General features: G+C 41.9%; 1 protein-coding gene across 1 annotated transcript; it reads left to right on the forward strand.

Annotated features, from left to right (window-relative positions):
* The first annotated feature begins 1,407 nt into the window (after positions 1-1,407).
* On the forward strand, positions 1,408-26,723 carry LOC122490432 (histidine-rich glycoprotein-like). Its single transcript, XM_043593141.1, has 2 exons — positions 1,408-1,527; positions 25,572-26,723. The coding sequence occupies exons 1-2, from the start codon at positions 1,408-1,410 to the stop codon at positions 26,721-26,723; spliced, it is 1,272 nt and encodes a 423-aa protein (XP_043449076.1).

Consider the following 26,723-nt stretch of genomic DNA (forward strand, 5'->3'; position numbering starts at 1 on the left):
CCTTTTTGCCTGTTTCTGTCATTTCTGCTCTAGACTCTAGTCAAGCCACCACTCCTATTAGATATAATTCTGTTCCCTCTTTTTGAATCTTACTTATTTCTGTTCTGGTCTCACTTTCTTTTGTTCAGTGTTCCTCATTTCCATCCCAATCAGATTCTTTGCAAATAACCGCCCCCCCCAACCCCAACACACACACATTAATTATATTCCATCACTTGTGCCTAGAGGGAACTCACCTCAACTGCGACAAACATCTCAGTTTGTTAGATGCTATCACTTCTGTGCCAAGCCCAATCAGCTCTGTCCCACCCACCGCCTGTGACATGCCACCTCATCTTCAATATATTGAGCGCTGGCCCAGGGGCTGCTAACTACACTTCATGGACCAGATCTGGCCTGTTACCTGCTTTCTCAAATGAGGTATTATTGGAGCGCAGGTGCACGTACTCCTTTACGTCTATAGCTGCTTTCCAGCTACTTTGCATACTTGTGAGAGAGACTTTGTGACTCAAATAGCTTAAACATATGCCACCTGACAACGCTTTACAAGAAGTTTGCCAACCCTTGCTTCAAGGTTGATTAAGACCAAAGTGATTTTTTTTTCATATTCTTCCACTTGCTCTGAATAAAATCACCTCTGCACTTGCCATCAGCACTCATGGAGAATGTGATTCAACCCATTTTGTTCTGAGCCACTCACTGCTATTCCAGTGACTGACACTGCTCTTGTATCAGGGTAACCACTTCCAGTCTAAGCACAATCCTTGCTGCCAATGCCACCTGCTGTATGTATTAGTTCCCCCCGCCTTATTCTGAGCCAGCCTCTCCTGTCCCTAGGGCCAGCCTCCTCCCTGTGGGTCAGGTTCTTCCACATAAGTTCTGAGCACACTCACCTCACCTTTGTTGACCACCACGATTGTGTTAGATTATGTAACCTGTGCTCCCAGCCATGGCCACTGTCTCACCCCTGAGTAAATCTGAGTCCATCATCCCGTCTTCCAGCAATGTCCTTATGCCCAGTTGAGTACATCACAAGAATATCAGACTCTGCCCCTTTTATCCCAGCCCACCTTCTCTATTTGGGTGATCACTTCTAAAATTGAATAAATCTTCTCCTACATCAATCACAGTCACATTTCCTCAGTCTTAGCCTTCACCGTCATCAGTGGACATAGTCTACGTCCTCTTCTCTAAGACACTCACCTCTGCTCTGGGGACCATGGCCTCAGGTGAATCACTTTCTAACATCTCTCCTCTCACCACAACAGCTCTTCTCAAACCACCACTCCCATTAGTGGGTTATATCAACCTTTCTTCTCTAAGTACACCCGCCTCCCTTTTGATTACCTGTTTCCTAGGCACCAGGACTCTGGAGTCAGGAAAGCTACCTCCCCCCACCCCGTCACCATGGCCCTTGCAATGGACTCTACACCCCCTGCCACCAGGAATATTGTCCCCGAGAGAGCCCCAAATGCTCTGACCTGGGCACATCCACTGTTGGAGCACCATCTACCACCTCTGTTCCAGGTACCAGGAACACCAGGATGAGATCCACCCAGGAGTCAATCTCCACTCCTCCCCCCAAATAGGCCCAGTCACCACAGGCACAAACACAGTTACCAAGAGTCAAATGCCAACAAATGAGAGTAAACAAGTGGATATTTGCACCCCTGGGGCATCATCCTCATCTCTCTGTCTGGAGTCATAGCGGCTATTGGACTGTTAGTGGAACTGAGTTTTGGGCTGGTGAGTATCAAGGTTGAGTTAATAGAGCAGCCTGCTAAGAAGGCAGAGTATGAATGGGAGAAGAATTCATGTAGATAGTTCCATTAAGATATCCAGAATGAGAGAGAAGCATAAATTGGTATGCTACGAGGAAAAGAATCACCTAGTACACTATAAAGACTAGAGAGAATGATTAAATAAGGGAAAGTGATAAATTTAAGGTAGAAAAAGAATAAATAATATATAAAATTAGGACTAATGTGAAAGGATATTTTGTGAAAGGGGGGAAAACAGAAGGTATTTTTTCAGAAATCATGTCTCTTAATGAAACAAAATTTGGAAGCAAAGCTGTTTTAGCACTGGAAGAAGAATCTCCAGGGAGTAAGGGATGGTTAGGCCCTCACCTTGTTTACAAATTTCCACTGCAAATGTTAGTACTGGTTATCCAGGCAGAGATAGTCTACCTTGGCTTTCCTCAGCTCAGCTTTTAGAGTGCCAATATCAAAACATTTCACTAAATCTGAGAGAGAACAGGAAAGAAATAAACATAAAGAAAACAGGAAACATGGGGATGTTCAGCCACCCATAGTGCAGTTTTCCAATATTATATACTAACAAGCACTCTGCAGTTCCTAGTTCTATCTGGGCTAGTCAATCTCTGACTTCCCACAGCATCTCTGCTTTCTGGTCTTGATCTTCTGTAAATACACATTTGTACTATTCTGATTTTGAAATTTATTTATGTTTTTCCTGTTTTCTCTAGTTTCTGTTACTAAGCTCATATTTGAGGAATGATTCAGAGAACAATAGGTGGTGTGCAGAAGTGTGTCACACTGCCTCACAAGAGACTGTGCATCTCTTCCCAACTCTGGGTTCAGGAATGTCACATTGGTAGTTTAAAATATGCTGTGGTGGAAGTATTTATAGTCTAGAAACCAGAAAATTCTACATAATGTCTTTTAACCTCTGGAGAGCCAGTTGTTAAACAATCACCAGTAAAAACAAATGCAACACATTCTGCAGCCAAAAGCTGGCATAATATAGTCAATTTACTAGCATTCCTTAGTTCAGAATTTTCAGTCTGCCTCCATACGTAGGCTAAAAAATAAAGTCCCATCATCCAGGAATGACTTCCTAAATTATTATTTTATGTGCAAAGTTAACATATAATGAGAACTAAATTAATTGAATTTTTATTAAGCGTTAGGCTCAGGTCTGAGTGCTTAAAATGCATCATTTCATTTCATTTGCTCTACAGTCCTAAGGGGATATTATAGCCACCTGATAGACTAGGAGCCTGGAGCTCCATGATCTTAGTTATTTGCTCCAGCACATATAATCTCAAAGCTCTACATGAATATATTCTAAGGTCTCTCAATTCCATGCACCTGTCTTCAGCTTCCTTAGCTGACTAACAAATTGAAAGGCTCTCTTAAGTGAGTCTCCACAATTTCACATATAGATGTGGATTCACTTTTGTCTTGATAGTCCAATAGCACATAAGCTTACCATGCTGGAAAGGATGTATTAATAAAGTGACAAGGAAAGTTGTTTACTCAGATAGAAAGATGGGAGAGACAAAGACACAATAAGGATGGTAACAAGAGGAGAAAATAGGTGGCTCTGAAAAGTAAAAATCTGACAGTGAAAGAGATGATAAGGGATATAAGGGAGAAGAGATAAGGTTGGTGATAAGAGAAAACATAAATTAATTTTATAATATTATATTTTTTCTTTTTTAGAGGGACTTTTACTTCCCCCTGATAAATAGTGGTACTTACTACCTTCATGACTACAGCCTTGACCTTGGTCTGGACCTGGATTATTCAGAACTGGGCTCTGGCATGTTCCACAGCCTGGAAAATGAATTGGTCCATGGAGGAGCACATGGCTTTGGACACAGAGTGGGCCATGGTATCAACCATAAATTGAGCCATAGCTGTCAGAGTGGTTATGGCATGAATCATGACAGAAGTTATGGACACAAAGAAGCCATTACAATAGCCATTACCACAGAGGAGGCCACTGAGGAAGCCATGAAGTGGGCCACAAAGGAAGATACCATGGAAGCCATAGCAGGACAAGATGGTCACGGCCATAAACTGGATAATATAGGAAAATATGGAAAACGAAAAGTTGAGAAGGTGTCATGGTGGAAAAAATGATCATGAAATGATTAAAATGAAGTTATAGGGGCACTTGGATGGCTCAGTCAGCAGAGCATGAATTCAAGTCCCACATTGGGCACAGAGTCTACCTAAAAAAAAAAAAGTTAAAATGGAGTATAAAAAGGTTCTCAAGGAGCAAGGAACAAGGTCAAGGTCAAGGTCAAAAAGGAATGAGCAAAAAGATCTCAGAGACCTTGACCAACATTGGGAAAAATCAAGCAAAGACTAGGTTTAGAGTAGATGCACAGCTTTACCAGGCTTGGAGATGACTTCAAGTCAAAGCTTTCTTGAGTTCTACCTGAGTCTCAGACTGTATTGTAGGGAGTCATAGTGATCACCCGCAGCACTTTTTCTCTATCTCCCACCACCAAGTCATGGCCAGTGTTTCTCATCCTTATGTTTCCTCAGGGTGCTATAAATGTTACCACACCGTTCTAAGAAGCAAAAGCACAAAGTAAGTATATTATCAGGACTACAGGCTTATTTGGTTTCCTTGTTTTCCTGTTTGTTCTTTTAGTATTCACTGATTTTTTTTTTTTTTTAGTGATTGCTATGTTCCAGGAGCTATCCCAGGAGCCTTTAAATACATCATCATTTAGAATTACTGGGACCTTATGAAGATAAAAAGCTTCTGCACAGCAAAGGAAACAACCAACAAAACTAAAAGGCAACCAATGGAATGGGAAAAGATATTCGCAAATGACATATCAAAGGGCTAGTATCCAAAATCTATAAAGAGCTCACCAAACTCCACACCCGAAAAACAAATAACCCAGTGAAGAAATGGGCAGAAAACATGAATAGACACTTCTCTAAAGAAGACATCCGGATGGCCAACAGGCACATGAAAAGATGTTCAGCGTCGCTCCTTATCAGGGAAATACAAATCAAAACCACACTCAGGTATCACCTCACACCAGTCAGAGTGGCCAAAATGAACAAATCAGGAGACTATTGATGCTGGGGAGGATGTGGAGAAACGGGAACCCTCTTGCACTGTTGGTGGGAATGCAAATTGGTGCAGCCGCTCTGGAAAGCAGTGTGGAGGTTCCTCAGAAAATTAAAAATAGACCTCCCTTATGACCCAGCAATAGCACTGCTAGGAATTTATCCAAGGGATACAGGAGTACTGATGCATAGGGGCACTTGTACCCCAATGTTTATAGCAGCACTTTCAACAATAGCCAAATTATGGAAAGAGCCTAAATGTCCATCAACTGATGAATGGATAAAGAAATTGTGGTTTATATACACAATGGAGTACTACATGGCAATGAGAAAGAATGAAATATGGCCCTTTGTAGCAACGTGGATGGAACTGGAGAGTGTGATGCTAAGTGAAATAAGCCATACAGAGAAAGACAGATACCATATGTTTTCACTCTTATGTGGATCCTGAGAAACTTAACAGAAACCCATGGAGGAGGGGAAGGGAAAAAAAAAAGAGGTTAGAGTGGGAGAGAGCCAAAGCATAAGAGACTCTTAAAAACTGAGAACAAACTGAGGGTTGATGGGGGGTGGGAGGGAGTGGAGGGTGGGTGATGGGTATTGAGGAGGGCACCTTTTGGGATGAGCACTGGGTGTTGTATGGAAACCAATTTGACAATAAATTTCATATATTGAAAAAAAAATTTTATTTAAGTAATCTCTACACCCAACATTGAGCTTGAACTGAGGACCCTAAGATCAAGAGTCACACGCTCTTCCAACTGAGCCAGCCAGGTGCCCTTCCTTTGTTTTTTAAGTTAATTTCACCACATATATCAGTAACTCTCAACAATGTTTTTGTATTTACCTATTTTCAATAAACAGGTTTAATCATTAAAAAAATAAATAAATAAATACATCATCATTTAATCCTTAAAAAGTTCGAGGATGAGGGAAGATGGCGGTGTAGGAGGATGCTGGGCATCCGCCACCGCGTCCTGCTGATCACTCAGATTCCACCTACACCTGCCTAAATAACCCAGAAAACCACCAGAAGACTAGTAGAACGGATTCTCTGGAGCCAAGTGCAGATGAGAGGCCCACGGAAGAGGGTAGGAAGGGTGGAGAGACGGTGCACGCTACACGGACTGGCGGGAGGGACCCGGGGTGGAGGGGCAGCCTGCCAGCCAAGCAGAGGCCCCAAGTCTGGCTTGCAAAAGTGGAGAGGCTGGATGGAGTGTGTATTGACAGCAAGGAGGACTTAACATCTGGGAGGTTATAAGTTAACAGCTCTGCTCGGAGAGCGGGAAGGCTGGAGGACAACAGGAGGGAGAGTTGTTGAGCCCTGTATGACAGAGCTCAGCTTGGCAGGGAACAAAGGCGCTTGCCAGCGCCATCTCCCTCGCCCATCCCCCAGCTGAAATCCCAAAGGGAATCAGTTCCTGCCAGGGAACTTGCTTGCACTGCTCAATCACCCAATGCTGTGCTTCTGCAGATCCATCCCTCCAGCGGCAGGTCTGACTCCCTCCTGGTGCTGCAGGGCCCCTCCCAAAGTGGATCACCGAAGGATAAGCGAGCTGAGCCTACCCCTCCCACCTCCGTGCACCTCGCGGATCCACCAGATCCCCAGCACCACAAACCTGGCAGTGTGTAAGTAGTCCAGACAGGCCACACCACCCCACAGTGAATCCTGCCCCTAGGAGAGGGGAAGAGAAGGTACACACCAGTCTGACTGTGGCCTCAGTGGTGGGCTAGGGGCAGACATCAGGTCTGACTGCTGCCCTGCCCACCAACGCAAGTTATTCAAGACAGCACAGGGGAAGTGCCCCGCAGTTCTGCACCACTCCAGGGACTATCCAAAATGATGAAATGGAAGAATTCCCCTCAAAAGAATCTCCAGGAAATAACAACAGCTAACGAACTGATCAAAAAGGATTTAAACAATATAACAGAAAGTGAATTTAGACTAATAGTCATAAAATTAATCGCTGGGCTTGAAAACAGTATAGAGGACAGCAGAGAATCTATTGCTACAGAGATCAAGAGACTAAGGAACAGTCAGGAGGAGCTAAAAAATGCTATAAATGAACTGCAAAATAAAATGGAGACAACCACGGCTCAGATTGAAGAGGCAGAGGAGAGAATAGGTGAACTAGAAGATAAAATTATGGAAAAAGAGGAAGCTGAAAAAAAGAGAGAAAAAAATCCAGGAGTATGAGGGGAAAATTAGAGAACTAAGTGATGCACTAAAGAGAAATAATCTATGCATAATTGGTATGCCAGAGGAGGAAGAGAGAGGGAAAGGTGCTGAAGGTATACTTGAAGAAATAATAGCTGAGAACTTCCCTGATCTGGGGAAGGAAAAAGGCATTGAAATCCAAGAGGCACAGAGAACTCCCTTCAGACGTAACTTGAATCGATCTTCTGCATGACGTGTCATAGTGAAACTGGCAAAATACAAGAATAAAGAGAAAATTCTGAGAGCAGCTAGGGATAAACGTGCTCTAACATATAAAGGGAGACCTATAAGACTCGTGACTGATCTCTCTACTGAAACTTGGCAGGCCAGAAAGGAATGGCAGGAGATCTTCAATGTGATGAACAGAAAAAATATGCAGCTGAGAATCCTTTATCTAGCAAGTCTGTCATTTAGAATAGAAGGAGAATAAAGGTCTTCCCAAACAAAAACTGAAGGAATTCGTCACCACTAAACCAGCCCTACAAGAGATCCTAAGGGGGATCCTGTGAGACAAAGTACCACAGACATCACTACAAGCATGAAACCTACGGACATCACAATGACTCTAAACCCATATCTTTCTATACTAACACTGAATGTAAATTGACTAAATGCGCCAACCAACCAAAAGACATAGGGTATCAGAATGGATAAAAAAACAAGACCCATCTATTTGCTGTCTACAAGAGACTCATTTTAGACCTAAGGACACCTTCAGATTGAAAGTGAGGGGATGGAGAACTATTTATCATGCTACTGGAAGTGAAAAGAAAGCTGAAGTAGCCATACTTCTATCAGACAAACTAGACTTTAAACTAAAGGTTGTAACAAGAGATGAAGAAGGGCATTATATAATAATTACAGGGTCTATCCATCAGGAAGAGCTAACAATTATAAATGTCTATGCGCCGAATACCAGAGCCCCCAAATATATAAAACAATTACTCACAAACATAAGCAACCTTATTGACAAGAATGTGGTAATTGCAGGGGACTTTAACACTCCACTTACAGAAATGGATAGATCATCTAGACACACGGTCAATAAAGAAACAAGGGCCCTGAATGCTACATTGGATCAGATGGACTTGACAGATATATTTAGAACTCTGCATCCCAAAGCAACAGAATATACTTTCTTCACGAGTGCACATGGAACATTCTCCAAGATAGATCACGTACTGGGTCACAAAACAGCCCTTCATAAGTATACAAGAATTGAAATCATACCATGCATACTTTCAGACCACAATGCTATGAAGCTTGAAATCAACCACAGGAAAAAGTCTGGAAAACTTCCAAAAGCATGGAGGTTAAAGAACACCCTACTAAAGAATGAGTGGGTCAACCAGGCAATTAGAGAAGAAATTAAAAAATATATGGAAACAAACAAAAATGAAAATACAACAATCCAAACGCTTTGGGATGCAGCGAAGGCAGTCCTGAGAGGAAACTACATTAATCCTTAAAAAGTTCTTGAGGATATTTTGAGGTAGGCAAAGGTATTTAAATAAGACACAAAAAGCACTAACTGTAAAGAAAAGTTTGATGGTTTGGACTTCACTAAAGTCCAGTATCAGAATATACCTGGGGTACCTGAGTGGTTCACTTGGTTAAGCATCTGATTTCAGCTCAGGTCATGATATCACAGTTGGTGAGTTTGATTCCCATGTTGGGGAACAGTGCACCTACTCTGTGATGAAGGCTCAGAGCCTGGAGCCTGCTTTGGATTCTGTCTCCCCCTCTCCCTCTGCCACCTCCCCTGTTTGTGCTTTCTCTCCCCTTCCAAAATAAATAAATTAATTAAATTAAAAAAATTTTTAAAAGTATATACCGGTAAGAGAATAAAAAGGAAAGCCAAAGATGGGATCATATATTATAATACATATATCTGACAAAAGACTCATATCCATAATATAAAAAGTACCATAAGTCAATAAGAAAAAAAAACCAGTGTAATTAAAAGTTGGAAGAAGATTAGATAAATATTTAACAAAAGAGTATATCAAATACTTAATGAACATTTGAAAAGGTGCTCAATATTATTTTTTATCAGGGAAATGAAAATCAAGACCACAATGAGATACTGCCACATATATATCAAAATAGGATTTAAATGACTGATAATACGAAATATTGTCAAGGATGTTGAACAACTGGAATTCTTATATGTTGTTAGTGGGAATGCAAATTGACACAATTATTTTGGGAAAATGGCCACACTAAAATTAAACACACATGTATCCTATGTCCCAGAAATCCCACACCTGAGTAAATATATCCAACAGAAATGAACACCTATGTCCACCAAAAGACATGTCCCATAGCATCTTTACTCAAAACAGTTCTGAGTTGGAAATTACTCAAAAGTCTTTTAACATTAAATTGGGTAAACACATTGTGACATGTTTGTACATGGAATGCTATGCAATAGTGAAGAAAGAATGAATCACTGAATCATGCAATTACATTAATGAATCTCATAGACATAATGTTGAATAAAATAAGTCAAAAAACAAAAAGTACATACTATGTCATTCCATTCACATGCAGTTCAAGTACATGTCTGGGAGAAGGCATGAGTGAATCTTTTGAGAGAGGGATATGATGCTGTTCTATATTTTGTCTGAGCGGCGATTACATGAGTGCATACATATGTAAAAGTTATTGAAATGTGCACATAAGATTTGTGCACTTTACTGTGTGTAAGTTGTACCTCAATTTAAAAATGAGAAAGGTATCCTCTGGGACCTTTTTCAGGCAATGTTATGATTTCCTTGGTCAGAGGATGTGGCTGGGACACACAATGATAAATAAGGTATTCTGTAAGCCCAGTGACAGTGGTGCTGTTGGAAGATTTCTGTGCAGGGATGGCAAATATCTATTTCAATGAGGACAGATCACCACTTCTTCCAGGTTGGGGGAGGTTCAATGTAATCAACCTGACACTAGGTTCTCTAGACAATGATGCCATACAGTGGATTAACATTGATCTCTGCTAAGTGAAATAAGCTAGACACAGAAAGAAATACTGTATGATCTCAGTTATGTGTAGAATCTAAAAAAACCAAACTCCTAGAACTGGAGAATAGAATGGTGGCTGCCATGGGCTAAGCAGTGGGAGAAATGGGAAGATTTTGATCACAGGGTTTAAAATTTCAGTTATAAGATGAATATGGTCTGAAGAGCTAATGTACAGCATAGTGACTGTAGCTGACAGTACTGTATCGTATAACTGAAATTTGCAAAGAGAATAGAATGTAAGCATTCTCTCTCATACACACAACAAAAGAAAGTTGAGCCAGTGCAAATAGTTGCTGGGAGTTCTTGTGTGCCTAAATAGAATCACCTCCTTGTTTTGTATGGTCCCAGAGGACTTGTGAATGCCAAGCCTTATCAGCTCCCACAACTGCGTGGTTTAAGATCCAGTCCCTCAGCAGATGTAACAGTTGGGATGCTAGATGTATAAACAAGCTTCTTCCAGGGAGAAGCTGGAGACTTGATTTTACCATTGGAGTGAGCCAGGAAGGAGATGACAAGGACATGTGCACCAACTCTTTCAGGCTCCTGGGAAGATGCCAGTCAACACTAAAATGCAAGCTGGTTAAGAGCTAGACTCTCAGGAAGCAGCTGGAGTACCAGTCAAACCTCTCCCAGGAAAAAAACTGGGGATGAGTAGTTTTGTCTGCTCCCTCTGTGCTGACCCTAGTGGAAATAGTCACAGGGAGTGCTCTTGTGCCCACTTAACAACTGCTTCTTGAATAGTCTTGTGGGATTTGTGAATGCCAAGCCTTATTGGCTATCAGAGCTAGATGATGTAGGGGTTTCTCCCCTGGGTGACAGCCATACAAGTTGGTGTGGCAAGAAGCTAGTGACTTGGTTTTATTGTTGGAGTCAGCAGGAGGGAGAAGACTGCAGGAAGAGCCCACTAGTTTGTTTGGGTTCCAGGAAGTATCCCAGTTAGCATCTAGATGTGGCCTAAATAGAAGACAGACTCCTAAACAGCAGCTGTTCAAGTATGCAGTCAAATATGTTCCAGGGAAAACAGAGATGGTCATTTTTGCTTTCTCGTTCTGCATTGAGCCTAGAGGGGAATAGTGGAGTGAAGTGCTTGCATTCTCCTTTAACAACTGCTTCTCTGTTTGCTATAGGCACTCATGAATGCAAACCCCATTGACTCACAGAGCTAGGTAATTTGGGAGCCCATTCCTCTTGTGGCAGCCTTAAAAGTTGGGGCACTACATGTGTGGTCCAAACTCTTTGCTTCTCAGGGACTAGCTGGGAGTTGGGGGCTCCCTCTGATTGTAAGGTGCTATGCCAGGGGTTGGGTTTATGATGAAACTATGTCAGCTTTTCCTACCCATTTTGACGTGAGTACTTTCTTAGTTGCCCAATGTGTAGGAGTCACTCAACTAGTTTCTGGATACCTTTCAGAGTAAATTGATCCATGTATATTATATTAGTGCATCTACAGGAGGAGGGAAAGTCAAAAGCCTCCTATGTTGCCATCTTGGTGATGTCACTCTGGAGTAAAATAATCATCAAACTTTGGTCTTTCTCCACACATCTCTTCCTTATAACTTTTTATTCTTAGGAATGGGGTTCCAAACTCAGGTGATACCAGTTATGTCAAATAATGTGACATATTTTTTTTCAACGTTTTTTATTTATTTTTGGGACAGAGAGAGACAGAGCATGAACGGGGAAGGGGCAGAGAGAGAGAGGGAGACACAGAATCGGAAACAGGCTCCAGGCTCCGAGCCATCAGCCCAGAGCCTGATGCGGGGCTCGAACTCACAGACCGCGAGATCGTGACCTGGCTGAAGTCGGACGCTTAACCGACTGCGCCATCCAGGCGCCCCTGACATATTTTTCTTTACGTGCAGGTTGTTACCATGTAACTTTTTACTACTCTGACATATGTAGGGCTTAGACCTTCAGCTGGGACTTTTGCTCTCTGCTCAAAAAGCCTCCACTAGAAGTGTGGCTAGGGAGACCAGTAGTAACTCCCAGCTACAGTATTGAAAACTTCACTCAGTGGTTGTGTGTTGGTAAATGTTTAACAAACAACTCTCCATGGGGAAAAGCCCTGATATATAGCATTTGCTGATTCCCTGCATGGCCCATTTCAAGTTACCAACATGATGTCATTGAACAGGTAATTGTAAGAGATTCACAATAGCAAACCAATATATAGTAACAGTAAACAAATTAGAAAGTGAAGAATTTTGATTACTTATTACCTTATTTTTAATTTATTTAAACTGCAGGTTTATATAATTTAATTTTTTAGATTGGCTTCAGGTTCACAGCAAAGTTGAGCAGAAAGTACAGAGTTCCCATGTGCCCCTTACCCCCCAACACGCACAACTTCCTATAACTTAATTTTTAACAATGGCTGCATTTAAGAACAGCTCACAAATTTCCTGAAACTATAGCAGTCAGCTCATGCAAGCCAGTATGAGCCAGCTCCAGGACTCACTGTCATTTACCCCACACCCGGAAAAGCTACTGAAATGATCACCATGGCGTCTGCTACATGGATTTTGGAAACCAGTATTATGGAGAAAATCTCATCTTGAGGGTAAAGGCACCTTTATGCCTTCCAAATCCCCAGCTTTCATGGAACAGAGACCCGCTGAGTTTTAGAAAAGTTAATTTTCTTCTTCCTTTCTACTGCTCTAGAAATGAAACTTACTCAAGAAAACCAGGATTCTGATTATCTCTGGCTCAAGGGATGGATCTCCTCATATCTGAAAATTATGCTGTCCCTGTTCTGCTTCCCTCCTTGTTTCCTCCCAGAAGGAAGAGGGCCAACTGTCCTCTTTCTCCCCATAACACCACCAGACACGCCTTTCTCCAAACAAAAACGCACCCTCCCATCTCCCTCAGTCCTAAATAACCACATTGACCAGCCAAAAGTTGCTCCTCCAAAGGGAGGGGAAGCCCAGAAACACTGGCTTCCTTTACCTAGTAGCAGCCATAAATGCCACAGCTATGCTCAGGTGAGAAAAGGAAGAAAAATAGGAAAGAGAGAATATGGAGTGCCTTGTGGTTCCCAGGGGTCCAGCTCTCCCAGCTCCCAGGACTAGCTCCCAGCCAGTCTTCGCCTCTAATCCAGAAACTTCACTTCCCAAGCATATGATCTTTGACTGTCCCCCTCTGTAGCCCATTTTTGCTTTGGAACACAGGTGATTTTTTCAAGGTAAAAAGAAGAAAGTTCTCTTCTGCCTTCTGGTTCCTGTGTTGCTTTGCTTTGACCTTCTGGGACCTGGTAGGTGAATTACTGGATTACCAAAAAGAACAACATGCAGACCACAAAAAGTCTAAAGGAGATGGGGTCCCCTGTATCAGGCATCATAGCCTCAAATTCTTATTCTTTTTCCAGAAGCAATGATGATTACATTTTTGCCCATTTCTATGAAATTCATTACTGATTCCACTCCTCAGACCACAATGCTGATCCCACATTTCTCTTGAAGCAAATCCATTTTCATCTCCCCCAGCCATGTGCCTGGTCAGGAGGCAGGGACTGAGTCTCATTTCTCTGGGTAGACTGGATTGCAGGAGATAACTGATGCATGCTTTATACTGAACCAGGAGATACTAGTTTTGATTTATCCTCAAGTCAAAATCAGTACAAGGCTCGCATCTAAGGGCAATGCAAGTGATAATATTTCCTCCACAAATGTCCAATATCAAATTGTTAACCTTAATAATCTCTGAGGATGTCCACCTGTGCCCGGGGTGGCATGAGCGCAATTAGTCCATGGGGGAAACAAACTGGCCTCCTATGTGAGTCCAGCTGATGGGCCTGCAGGTTTGGCTGACTCATATCCCTCTTGGAATTCAATGATTTTCAGGTCTCAATAATTATAGACTACTTTAGCTCACACATAGCCTTTTTATCTCCATTGTCAAATGAAATTTAAAGAAAAAAAGATAGGGGAAATTTAAAGAAAGGGTTTAGGTTGAATGAAGATGAGGATTTTAGGTGTTTCCCCCGCCTCCCCCCCCCCCCCAATCTTGCACTGTTCCTGGTTTCCTTAACTGGAGTCTATTCCTCTTCCCACACCAGCGCTGAGACCGCCCCCAACATTGTCTGCAACTATGGCAGGCACTTCTTTCCCCTCTCACATTCAACTGTTAAAGTAGGAGCTACCACTGAAGTGGAAATAACTGCTTCTACTCAAGGCATAGGCACCACTGACATATATGACTACCTCCATCTTGATTACCACCAACCCTATAACAAAATCTAGCACTCCTGTTTCAGAGAAAAATCAACACTGGAATAGAAACAACCTTGACTGACCTAGACATCACTGCCACTAAAGTGGGCGTTAGCACTTCTGCCCAAGGTATAAGCACTTCTGGAACAGATACACCTATTCTCGTCTCAGGTACCACTTATCACTGGAATAAACTTATTCTCTAAGGAATAAGACAACTCCAACCATCTACTAAGGAAATAGGCACAACCACAACAGCTCAGACTCATCCCCCCCCCGCCCACTGAAATACCATCCTCATCTCCATCTCAGTCACCATCAACCTAGAACAGAATCAGTCACTCCTGTTTCAGATAGGGCCAGCACTAGGACAAAAATTACCACCTCTGACCAAGGCACAATTTCCACAAGAACAGGTACAACTTTTGCCCAAGGCATAAGCACTCAAGAGTCAAATGCATCCACCCTCAACCCAGGTACCATCTTCATTGGAAAAGGAACAACCATCTCTGCTTAAGGATCAGCAACCATGGAAACAAGCATAGCAAATCTGCTCAAGGCACAGTCAACCTTGGAATAGTACAAACTATGTTAACACAGTCATAAGCACAAACACCATGGGAGCTGGCACAAGTTTCACCCAAGGCACACTCACCCATCCATCAGGCACATCATCCTTATCCCATATACTACCATCCCATACACATTGTTTTCGAAACAGGTACCATTACCTCTTCCCAAGAATCAGCCACTGCTGAAATAGTATCAGTCTCTCCAGTCCAAAGTCTAACCATTACCAAAGTAGGCATAACCACCCTAGTCCTTGACCTAGCCATTGTGGGAAGAAGCACATCCATTTTTGTCCAGGACACAACCATCCTGGATTGGGCACATCTCTCCTTACCCCAGACACCACTATGATCAGAACAGGAATCACAGTCTTTGCCTGAGGATCACCCAGTACTGAAAAAGGAGCTTCTGATTGAGCCTGAAAACAATTGGATCAAGCACATCCCTAACATGATCCCCCACATCATGAGAAAAGACACAGCCCTCTCCATCTCCATCACCACAAGCTCTGTCTCACGTAATACTATTTTTTTTTTCTGGAAGATGAAAGTTTTTCTGGCCAAGGCAACAGCCTTCATGGGAATAGCGTGAACACTGCTTCTTAAGGACACCCTGCACTACAACAGAGACTGCCACTTATGTCTTAGGCACCAACTGTATTCCTATGGCTGGAACATTACACTCTGCCCTGGGCACAACCTCCCCATTGAGATAAGCACAACCATTCCTACTTCAGGCACCACAGCCCAGTGACCCGCCTCTACCTCAGTCACCACAGTCATGGAACAGGATCTACCCTTGAAATAATCAATACCATTGGACTCATTGAAGGCACCTATGAAGCAGACCAGTTCCTTTCCAGTGCACACACAGTGTGAGCCACACTCCAGTGACTGTGGTAAAATCAAGATATTTATGGCTTGGGGCACATCCTCATTTCTCTGGCTTCAACTGCAGCTGCTGTCATTCTGTTGGCAGAACTTTGGATTTTGCCTCGCAAGTATTTGTAACTGGTTAATGAGGAGGCTGTTGGTGACAACAGATCACAGTTTTGGGATATATGTGGAATTCATGGAAAAAGTATCATTTAAAGTGTTCATAGTTAGAGATAATAAATGGTAAAGATTGTCATAACAAAATAAAAAGGACACTCAGAGACAGAAAGCATTGCATCTTATAGAGAAAAGGTAGAAAGGGTAAAGCAGAAAACAAAAGAGAGATGGATAAAGGAGATAAAAATGAGAGCTGAGGAAGGGTTGGCGTCTAGGAGAATAGAGAGGCAAGGGAATAGGGAAACAAAACTCTAAGATTCCCAAAATTTAGCACCAAAGTGAACCTTTTTAGATGCAAAGGAGGGGAGAATCAAGTGTTCTACACTGGTTTCCTTTTGGGTTTTACCCTTTAATCCAGTTGTGTTCTCCAAGAGCACAGTCCTTGCCCTTTAATGTTTCCATCCCACTGGGGGTGAAAACTGTGTTCGTATCTTCTTAGCAGAGCTGAATAGGTTGGCACACAAAAGCCTGTGGCCATATCAAGGCAGAATAACAGGGGCAAACCAGAGAGAATGGGAGACAAAATGGTCAGCCTGATCAAGTGCTGAGATTTGCAGAGCTCAGCCAGAGCTCCCCTGGTTCTCCATCATTCCTCCTTGGGACTGAGAGAGCAGCATTCAGTCCCAGACTATATTCTGCATTCAATATTCACCAGGACTTTCTATCATATCCAGTGTGTTTTCCTCTCGTTATGAATTTTGTTTTCTATTTTTTGTTATAGAGAGGTTACCTTACACAACATGTGGAAAATGGCAGGGTATAAATGATGAAGACAACTCCAACCATAAATGGTTTCTTCACTTTTAAACTCTTCCATCTGGATAACATTGCATATAGACTCACATCTACTAGTCTTCTCCCAATTGTGCTGGCACTCTTTTATTTAAAACCAAGGCATAATAGCAATAATAATGGCGGGTAATGTTTATAAAGCACTTACTTTGTTCCAGGGACTATGTGAGTACTTTAAATGTGCTATTTCATTGTATCCTCTGAACAACCCTGTAGGAAAATGTGCTATTATCTCCATTTCATAGACAAGAAGACATAGATTGGTTAAGTAATTTACTTAGGGGCACACAACAGCTAGAACTCAACTCAGGATTTTAAAAATTCAGGAATCCACAGTCTTAACTGCAAGGTTATACGATAGATTTCAAGACTGTGGCTTTTCCAGATCAGTTACTCTTAGTCTTCTAAACACACACTTCTTTAGTTAATACAATGACTGATTCCTGCATTTTGGTGGGGTCCATCCTCCGAACATTGGGAGACTGATTGTTTTTGCTTTGCAAATTCTACCATATTGGCACAGCATAATAAATGAGAATTCATAGGCACAGAAAGGTCATTTTATTTTATTTTGCTTGTTTTGCTATCTTCTCAGAGACAGAAATAATAACACAGTTATTACAATGTTACAAAGGTTACAATACAGTGATACAAAGAGAAACACAAAGGAAGTAATGAGGTTGAGATGAGATTTTTGTAATGGGTTTTCCTAAAAAGTGAAAGTTTGTGACTTTAGTCAACAAGGTGGGCTATTAAATGGAAGAGAAGGATTAATTTCTTAAAATATTTATATATTTTTTCCTTTTAGAGTGATACTTCTGCCTCTGAGAAATATTAGCACATATTACATCTATGACCTAGGCCTGGGTCCATTTTCCTGCAGCTTCAACAATAAAATGAGCTATGGAGGGGCCCTTGGTCTTGGCCATGAGGAAGCTATAATGCAGGCCATGAATGGAACCACAGTCATGATGGTGATCATTGAATGAGTCATGAAGTATCCACAGAGGAGGTCAAGTGGAAGCCAGATATGGGACCATGATAGAAATGATAGAAACAACCACAGGGCAGGCCTCAGAGGAAGTCATTGAAGAGGGCATGGCTATAGCCACTGGAAAATGGGAGACATTCTAAGGGACACCTTATGGAAGGAGGGAGTCATGGAGGAGAAGACAAAGCTCCATAATGGGGGAGTGAGTCAAGATGGGGGACCAGAATGTTCCCAGGGAAAGGCCATAGGTTATGGCATAGCTCAAGAACAGAACCAAGGAAAGTCTCTCAATATCTGACCAACAAAGCTCAAGCAGAGTGTGGTTTTAAAAGACAGCCACAGTTTTTCAGGCTTAGAAATGACCTCAAGTAAATGTATTTCCTGGACTCTCCCCATAAATCAGAATCTCAAGATCAAGGAGTTTGCTGGCCCTTGATAGGAGTGGGGACGGGTACTGTGACTGCACTCAACACAGCATTCCAGTACCCTCCATAGCTTGACTTTGTGTTTGAGAAGAGTCTTCTTTTCTTCTTTTGTGTCTTCTTCAGATGTTGTATGACTAAGAAGAGAATTACTGGATACTCTAAGGAATAAAAATTCATTAACATATGTGGTATCCAGATTAAATGCTTATCTTTTAAATTTTATTGGTTTGGCCTTGTCCTTTGTTTCTGAGTGACTGCCTGTGCCACTCAGTGTGCTAAGAGCTTTTACATGTACCATCATCTGGCCCTCACAACAATCCTATGAAGTCCAGATTACAATCCCCACTAAGCAGAGGAGAAAACTGTAACTCAGAAAAAAAGTTAATAAGTGAGTAAAATTACACTGTAAGACAAGTTCTCTAACTCCAACTCCAACTGGTTCTGTGGTGGGGAGGGGACATTTTTCTATTTAGAAGTATTATAGGGATTTTTACCCTTAGAGCAGAGTACTGAGATCCTAGTACCAACTTGTGACTGGCCACACCACTCATCCATCCCCCTCATGGAACTTCCCACTACAGACAATAGTCAGATCAACTGCCAAGCCCAGGGCATCCTAGAATCCAGAGTCCTGACCTCTCCCCTTTCAACACCTATTTTCTACCACAGCTCATTCTCTTATAGCTTCTAGGACTCAGTCATTCACAGTTCTTTCATATCTTAAGATAAAAACTCCCCCAAAACATAAGTTTATGTTTTGTTTTTTTGGAGTACAATGTCCAGCACATAGCGGGCAACAACTAAGTATTTGTGGGATGAATCCCCAACTATCTCCTGTTAGGTCATTTCCACCAGGCTTCATATGTCATGAATATTCTTCCACCCAAATGTCTAAATGATCTGAAATGGCTCCTCTGCCAGGAAACCTTGCTAGATTTTTGGAGGGAGTGGAAACAGCTTGTTTTGACTACATATAGCATAAAATTAAAACTTTCACAGGGTCTATTCCTAATTTTCTTGCCATGAACTGTAGACGAAGGAACTGTGAATCCCGTTAGCTCATTATTATCTTTGTTTTGTTTTCCTTGTTCAGTTGTCTATGCATCATTTCTGTTGGCTCCATCTAAGTGTCTAAACAAAATGTACTTCAAGCCCTCAGTTCCCCAGCAGACTGTCAGTGTTTTTCTTGATGATTCAGCTTACCCAGCATATATAACTGGTGAGAAAAGCAGCTGAAATTCCCCAGAATGTGAAAATTCCTATGAATTCTTCAAAAATAAGAGAGGGGTGCCTGAGTGGCTCAGTCGGTTAAGCATCTGACTCTTCATTTTGTGCAGGCCACAAATTCACAGATAGTGAGTTCAAGCCCTGCATTGGGCACTAGATTCTCCCTCTCTCTCTCAGCCCCTCCCCCACTCTCTCTCTGTCTCTCTCTCTCTCTCTCTCTCTCTCTATATATATATATTTAATTTTTAATTTTTATTTTTGTAATTTTATTTTTTATTTTTTAAAATTTACATCCAAATGAGTTAGCATATACTGCAACAATGATTTCAGGAGTAGATTCCTTAATGCCCCTTACCCATTTAGCCCATCCCCCCTCCCATAACCCCTCCAGCAACCCTCAGTTTGTTCTCCATATTTATGAGTCTCTTCTGTTTTGTCCCCCTCCCTGTTTTTATATTATTTTTGTTTCCCTTCCCTTATATTCATCTGTTTTGTCTCTTGAAGTCCTCATATGAGTGAAGTCATATGATATTTGTCTTTCTCTGACTGACTAATTTCACTGAGCATAATACATTCCAGTTCCATCCACGTTGTTGCAAATGGCAAGATTTCATTCTTTTTGATTGCTGAGTAATACTCCATTGTATATATATACCACATTTTCTTTATCCATTCATCCATCGATGGACATTTGGGCTCTTTCCATACTTTGGCTATTATTGATAGTGCTGCTATAAAAATGGGGGTGCATGTGTCCCTCCGAAACAGCACACCTGTATCCCTTGGATAAATGCCTGGTAGTGCAATTGCTGGGTTGTAGCGTAGTTCTGTTTTTAGTTTTTTGAGGAACCTCTATACTGTTTTCCAGAGTGGTTGCACCAGCTTGCATTCCCACCAACAATGCAAAAGAGATCCTCTTTTCATCCTCGCCAACATGTGCTATTGCCTGAGTTATTAATGTTAGCCATTCTGACAGGTGTAAGGTGGAATCTCATTGTGGTTTTGATTTATATTTCCCTGATGATGAGTGATTTGAGCATTTTTTTTGTGTGTCAGTTGGCCATCTGGATGTCTTCTTTGGAGAAGTGTCTATTCATGTCTTTTGCCCATTTCTTCACTGGATTATTTGTTTTTTAGGTGTTGAGTGGGTAAGTTCTTTATAGATTTTGGATACCAACCCTTTATCTGATATGTCATTTGCAAATATCTTCTCCCATTCTGTCAGTTGCCTTTTAGTTTTGTTGATTGTTTCCTTCACTGTACAGAAGATTTTTGTTTTGATGAGGTCCCAATAGTTCATTTTTGCTTTTGTTTCCTTTGCCTCTGGAGACGTGTTGAGTTAGAAGTTGATGCAGCCGAGGTCAAAGGGGTTTTTGCCTGCTTTCTATTCAAGGATTTTGATGGCTTCCTGTCTATGTTTAAGTCTTTCATCCATTTTGAGTTTATTTTTGGGTATGGTGTAAGAAAGTGGTCCATGTTCATTGTTCTGCATGTTGCTGTCCAGTGTTCCCAGCAACACTTGCTGAAGAGAGTGTCTTTATTCCATTGGATATTTTTTCCTGCTTTGTCAAAGATTGGTTGGCCATACACCAATGCACAGAAATCAATACATTCCAATACACCAACAATGAAGCAACGGAAAGAGAAATCAAGGAATCGATCCCATTTACAGTTGCACCAAAACCCATAAAATACCTAGGAATAAATCTAACCAGAGGTGAAAAATCTATACAGTGAGAACTATAGAAAGTCTATGAAAGAAATTGAAGACACAAAAAAATGGGGAAAGATTCCATGCTCCTGGGCAGGAAGAACAAATGTTCTTAAAATGTTGATACTATCCCAAGCAATCTACATATTCAAAGCAATCCCTATAAAAATAACACCAGCATTCTTCACAGAGCTAGAATAATCCTAAAATTTGTATGGAACCAGAAAAGACCCTGAAAAGCCAAAGCAATTTTGAAAAATAAAACCAAAGCAGGAGGCATCACAATCCCACACTTCAAGCTATACTACAAGGTTGTAGTCATCAAGACAGTATGGTACTGGCACAAGAACAGACACTCAGATCAATGGAACAGAATACAGAACCCAGAAATGTGTGGCCAACTAATCAAAACATATTTTTTATTTTTATTTTTTATTTATTTTTATTTCTTTTATTTTTATTTTTATTTTTTATTCGCACATAATTGACACACAGTGGATAGAACTAGTTTTGTATAGATTGTTTACAAGGTCTTCTCTCAGTCCTCTTACAGTATGAGTTTTTGTAATCTTTAAATTATGTTGCAACAAAATTGAAGTAAACAACCCTATTTTTTCTTATAATTAGCCTTATTCAAGTGTTTTCAAAAATTTGCATCTGAGAAGAGTCAGTGCAAAAGTTCAAATCTCCCAGATACTCATACTGGCTATAGGTGAATTCAAACTTCCTTTTAGTTAAGCAATGCCCCTGGTCAATTGTGTGCTCTACATGCATTCCTTAATCTTCACCACCACCATCTCCACTGTGATCCAACAAATATGCCTGTCTTTGTGAAGCTTACATTCTAGCAGGGAATAGGAAAGAAAGAAAGAAGAAAGAAGGAAAGAAAGAAAGAAAGAAAGAAAGAAAGAAGGAAGGAAGAAGTCTATTTTAATAAAAGGAGCATGGCTGAATGGGGATGCACAGTTAAATTAATTTTTTTTGTAAAATGAAGATCAAATAGAAACTCATTTTTTTCTCAATCTTTGATGAAAATATATCTCAAAAGCATACAGCTACTCTCGTACTTTAATACTGAACATGCAAAGGTTAGCTTGACTCAGTGCTGATTTTGGGACTAATCTGAAAATCAAAGAATATGTGTGTATATATATATATATATATTTAAAATATATGAAATTTATTGTCAAATTGGTTTCCATACAACACCCAGTGCTCATCCCAAAAGATGCCCTCTTCAATACCTATCACCCACCCTCCCCTCCCTCCCACCCCCCATCAGCTCTCTGTTCTCATTTTTTAAGAGTCTCTTATGCTTTGGCTCTCTCCCACTCTAACCTCTCTCTTTTTTTTTCCTTCCCCTCCTCCATGGGTTCCTGTTAAGTTTCTCAGGATCCACATAAGAGTGAAAACATATGGTATCTGTCTTTCTCTGTATGGCTTATTTCACTTAGCATAACACTCTCCAGTTCCGTCAAAATATATTTTTTAAAAAAGAGAGAGGAATATCCCTATGAAGGGGGTTTGAAAGCAGAAACATTCTTCTCCAATTGTCGTTACTCTCTGTAGGTCTCATCCAGTGTGTGTACTGGTAAATGTTTAACAACCAGTTTTCTGTGGTGCAAATGCTCCCACCATAGCTCATTTTAGGATACCAATGTGACAATGAAAAGGAGATTGAGAAGAGATGTACACACACCATTATACACTATTTCCACCAGATACAATAGATGTACATAACTTCATGAGCATAGATAACAGTAAAATGTAGCAAAATAATTAGGAATTAATGAGTTTTGAGTATTTTTACCATTGTTTTAAATATAATTTAGTTCACAGTAAACTAAATGTTTAAGTGGCTGTGTTGCAAAAAATCCTGAAAATGCAACAATTTAAGGACCTTGAAAACAGGTATGCACTGACACCAGGATACCACAGGTCTCATCTCCACAATAGTCCACAGCCCCACTCCTTCCACCCCCACCTCCCATTCCCCAGAGATTCTAAAGTCTGTCCTTGAGTCTCTCTCCTGCCTCATTCAAGATGTGTCTTACATGCCTATGTATGCTCAGCAGCTCCCAGAGGTCCAGTCCCCAGTTCCAATTCACATTGAATCTTACTTGATATGCCCTTCCTACTAAATTCGGTTCATGAGGGCTTACTTCTAACACCCAGGCACTCAAGACTTCACATCCAGGAAACAAGGTGCTGAGTCAGAATAGGTTTTCAGCCCCATCTCTGCCTCAGAGGGTGGGTCCCCTCCACTTTGACAACTTGATCCTCTTGAACTGTCCTACTTCCTGCTCCTCCCCAGGCCCTGCCTAATGGGATCATGTCATTCTCCATTCTCATGTACCTCCTGACCTCTGTACCCTTCCTCTCTGAGTTTAAGTATACTGTCACTTTCTTACATCTAGAAAAACAACAAGCCACATATCCTGCTCCTGCCCAGCCCAGATGATACTATAAAGACTTTCTTTGAAAGATAAAGAAAGAGGTGACATTCTATGGAGGAAACCCAAGGCACCAGGCACCAGCATCCCCATTATGCAGCCCTAAGTGCTCTTTCCTGGTGGTTTTCTTTAGGGTAAGGACCCATTCTTTGAAGACTCAAACTGCCAGCACTCCAGCCTCAGATCTCTACCTGTTCTCTCTCAAGACCCTCTGTTGTGTTTTTTTCTTTCCCTTCTAGGCTTTAGTCATATCTGGGACCCAAGAGTCCCCCTTCTAAGCTTCACAGGCAGATTATCTCAAGATGAAGAGAAAAACATTTTCCTTTGCATGTTGGCCATTGTTTCACCTTCTGCTACTTATAGGAAATGGTGAGTTATTTTGTTTAAAAAAGGATGTTCTTGGAGTTTAAGTACAGTTTGAGGAAATTTTTGACAACCCCTGGGATGCACACTCTGTCCTGTTAGTTCCCACTTTCGAAAAAAGGATTAGGGCCATTATCTTGCTCTATTCTCTCCAATTCACCCCAGCATTTATTCTCCATTCTGTTTTCAGTAGCAGCTCTTCTGCCCAGAAATCTGGCCTATTTCCTCTTTCCTAAATCAATATCAAATGGAGACATATTAGAGTTGGCAGAGATCTTAAAGTTACTCTCTGACCACCTACAGTAGGCAGGGATCCATCTCCAGTATCTCTGACACTAGTCACCAAGCCTCTAGTTGAATATGTCAGCAGCAATGCTGTTCCACACTTGCATAGCTTTAACTTTTTCTAGAGTTTCCTCCATCCTGTCTTTGACTCATTTGTTTTATGCCCCTGAATAACACAAAATAAATCTACTCCCTCTCAGAAACCAGCTATTCATCTCAATTTCTCAGTTTCTCCATGAACTCTAACCCTAACCCACTTAGAGGCATTAACACAGGCTTTTGGATTCTTCCCCCAAATCTAAATTTGCAATCCTTACATTAGTCCAGACAACACACACACACACACAAACACACACACACACATGGGTAGGGTGAGGGGAAGAAAATCTAAATCCCAGTGGAAGAACAGGGCCATTAATGAGCCATGGATATATAGACATATGGGAGGTCAGGTTGTTATTGGGATGGAAAATCAGGGGGTAGAAGGTAGTCATGAGATACAGGGAAAAATTATGGCTTCACATTAACTCTAACTCACTAACCAAGAAGGTTTAGCCCCTTCCTTGAATCACAGATTATCTATTTGAGCTACATGTGGCTAGTTCTTTGATAGACTAAGTACCAAGGCCATTTGGATCCCTTAACTGGTGGTCCCAAAATTTTGTGTGCATAAAAATTACCTGATAGTAGTAAAATGTCCATCACTGTCCTTTCCCAAACTGATTCCCGTTGATTACCTTTCCCATAGAAAAAGGGTATAATTCTATTTGGAGACGTAATATGTATACACAGTCCTACTAACTTTCTCTTTTACATTCTTTATCTGGAGACTATCATGAATAGTCAGAGGAGAAATAATACCATCTTCTTGTGACCTCAGGTCATGTGACTCCTCAATACCTAGGATGTGGAATAGTATATGGGCTAAGAACTGGCTCTGTGTCAGACTGCTGTGGTTTAAATCCCTGTCTAGGGTGGCTGGCTGGCTCAGTCAGTGGAGCATGCAACTCTTGATCACAGGATTGTGAGTTCAAGTCCCACATTGGGCATGCACATTGGGCATTTATGCATAAATAAATCCCTGTTCCATAATCTGCTAGCTACATAAACTGGGACCAATTCCTTAACTTCTCTAAACCTCAATTTCCCTAGCCATAAAATGTGAGTAATAACAGTCTCTATATCATGGTCGTAGTATGAGGATTTGAAATACTAATTCATACATGGCACCTAAAACAATGCCGGAAACATAGTGACCACTCAATAATGATAGTTATTATAATTATCATTAGTAGTAGTAGTTGAAGAACCAAGGTTTCCAAAGGAATTAACATGCCATCCTTTCTTAATAAGCTGTAACTTTCAATGTTAATGCTACAACGACCTACCCTGTATCAACCACAACATCCAGCAGGACCATCACAACCACCCACCCCGGAACAACTGCACCACCCAGAGGGACCATCACAACCACTCACCCTGGAACAACCACACCATCGAGCAGGACCATCACAACCACCCACCCTGTATCAACCACACCATCAAGTGGGACCATCACAACCACTCACCCTGGAACAACCACACCATCGAGCAGGACCATCACAACCACCCACCCTGTATCAACCACACCATCAAGCACGACCATCACAACCACTCACCCTGGAACTACTGCACCACCCAGCAGGACTGTCACAACCACCCACCATGTATCAACCACACCATCGAGTGGGACTGTCACAACCACCCACCCTGGAACAACCACACCATCCAGCACGACCATCACAACCACCCACCTTGTATCAACCACACCATTGAGTGGGACCATCACAACCACCCACCCTGGAACAACTGCACCACCCAGCGGGACTGTCACAACCACCTACCCTGTAGCAATCACACCACCCAGCGGGACCATCACAACCACCCACCATGTATCAACCACACCACTGAGTGGGACCGTCACAACCAACCACCTTGGAACAACCACACCATCCAGTGGGACCATCACAACCACCCACCATGTATCAACCACACCATCGAATGGGACTGTCACAACCAACCACCCTGGAACAACCACACCATCCAGCACGACCATCACAACCACCCACCCTGTATCAACCACACCATTGAGTGGGACCATCACAACCACCCACCCTGGAACAACTGCACCACCCAGCAGGACCATCACAACCACCCACCATGTATCAACCACACCATCGAGTGGGACTGTCACAACCACCCACCCTGGAACAACCACACCATCCAGCACGACCATCACAACCACCCACCTTGTATCAACCACACCATTGAGTGGGACCATCACAACCACCCACCCTGGAACAACTGCACCACCCAGCGGGACTGTCACAACCACCTACCCTGTAGCAATCACACCACCCAGCGGGACCATCACAACCACCCACCATGTATCAACCACACCACTGAGTGGGACCGTCACAACCAACCACCTTGGAACAACCACACCATCCAGTGGGACCATCACAACCACCCACCTTGTATCAACCACACCATCAAGCGCGACCATCACAACCATTCACCCTGA

This window comes from Prionailurus bengalensis, chromosome B2, assembly GCF_016509475.1.
Source record: "Prionailurus bengalensis isolate Pbe53 chromosome B2, Fcat_Pben_1.1_paternal_pri, whole genome shotgun sequence".
Lineage (NCBI taxonomy): Eukaryota > Metazoa > Chordata > Mammalia > Carnivora > Felidae > Prionailurus > Prionailurus bengalensis.

Excerpts from the sequence above, each read along its gene's own strand:
- LOC122490432 (XM_043593141.1), top strand. The coding sequence starts at position 1,408 with ATGGCCCTTGCAATGGACTCTACACCCCCTGCCACCAGGAATATTGTC. Across the intron at positions 1,528-25,571 it reads ATCTACCACCTCTGTTCCAG|CAGGACCATCACAACCACCC; the intron begins GTACCAGGAACA and ends CACAACATCCAG.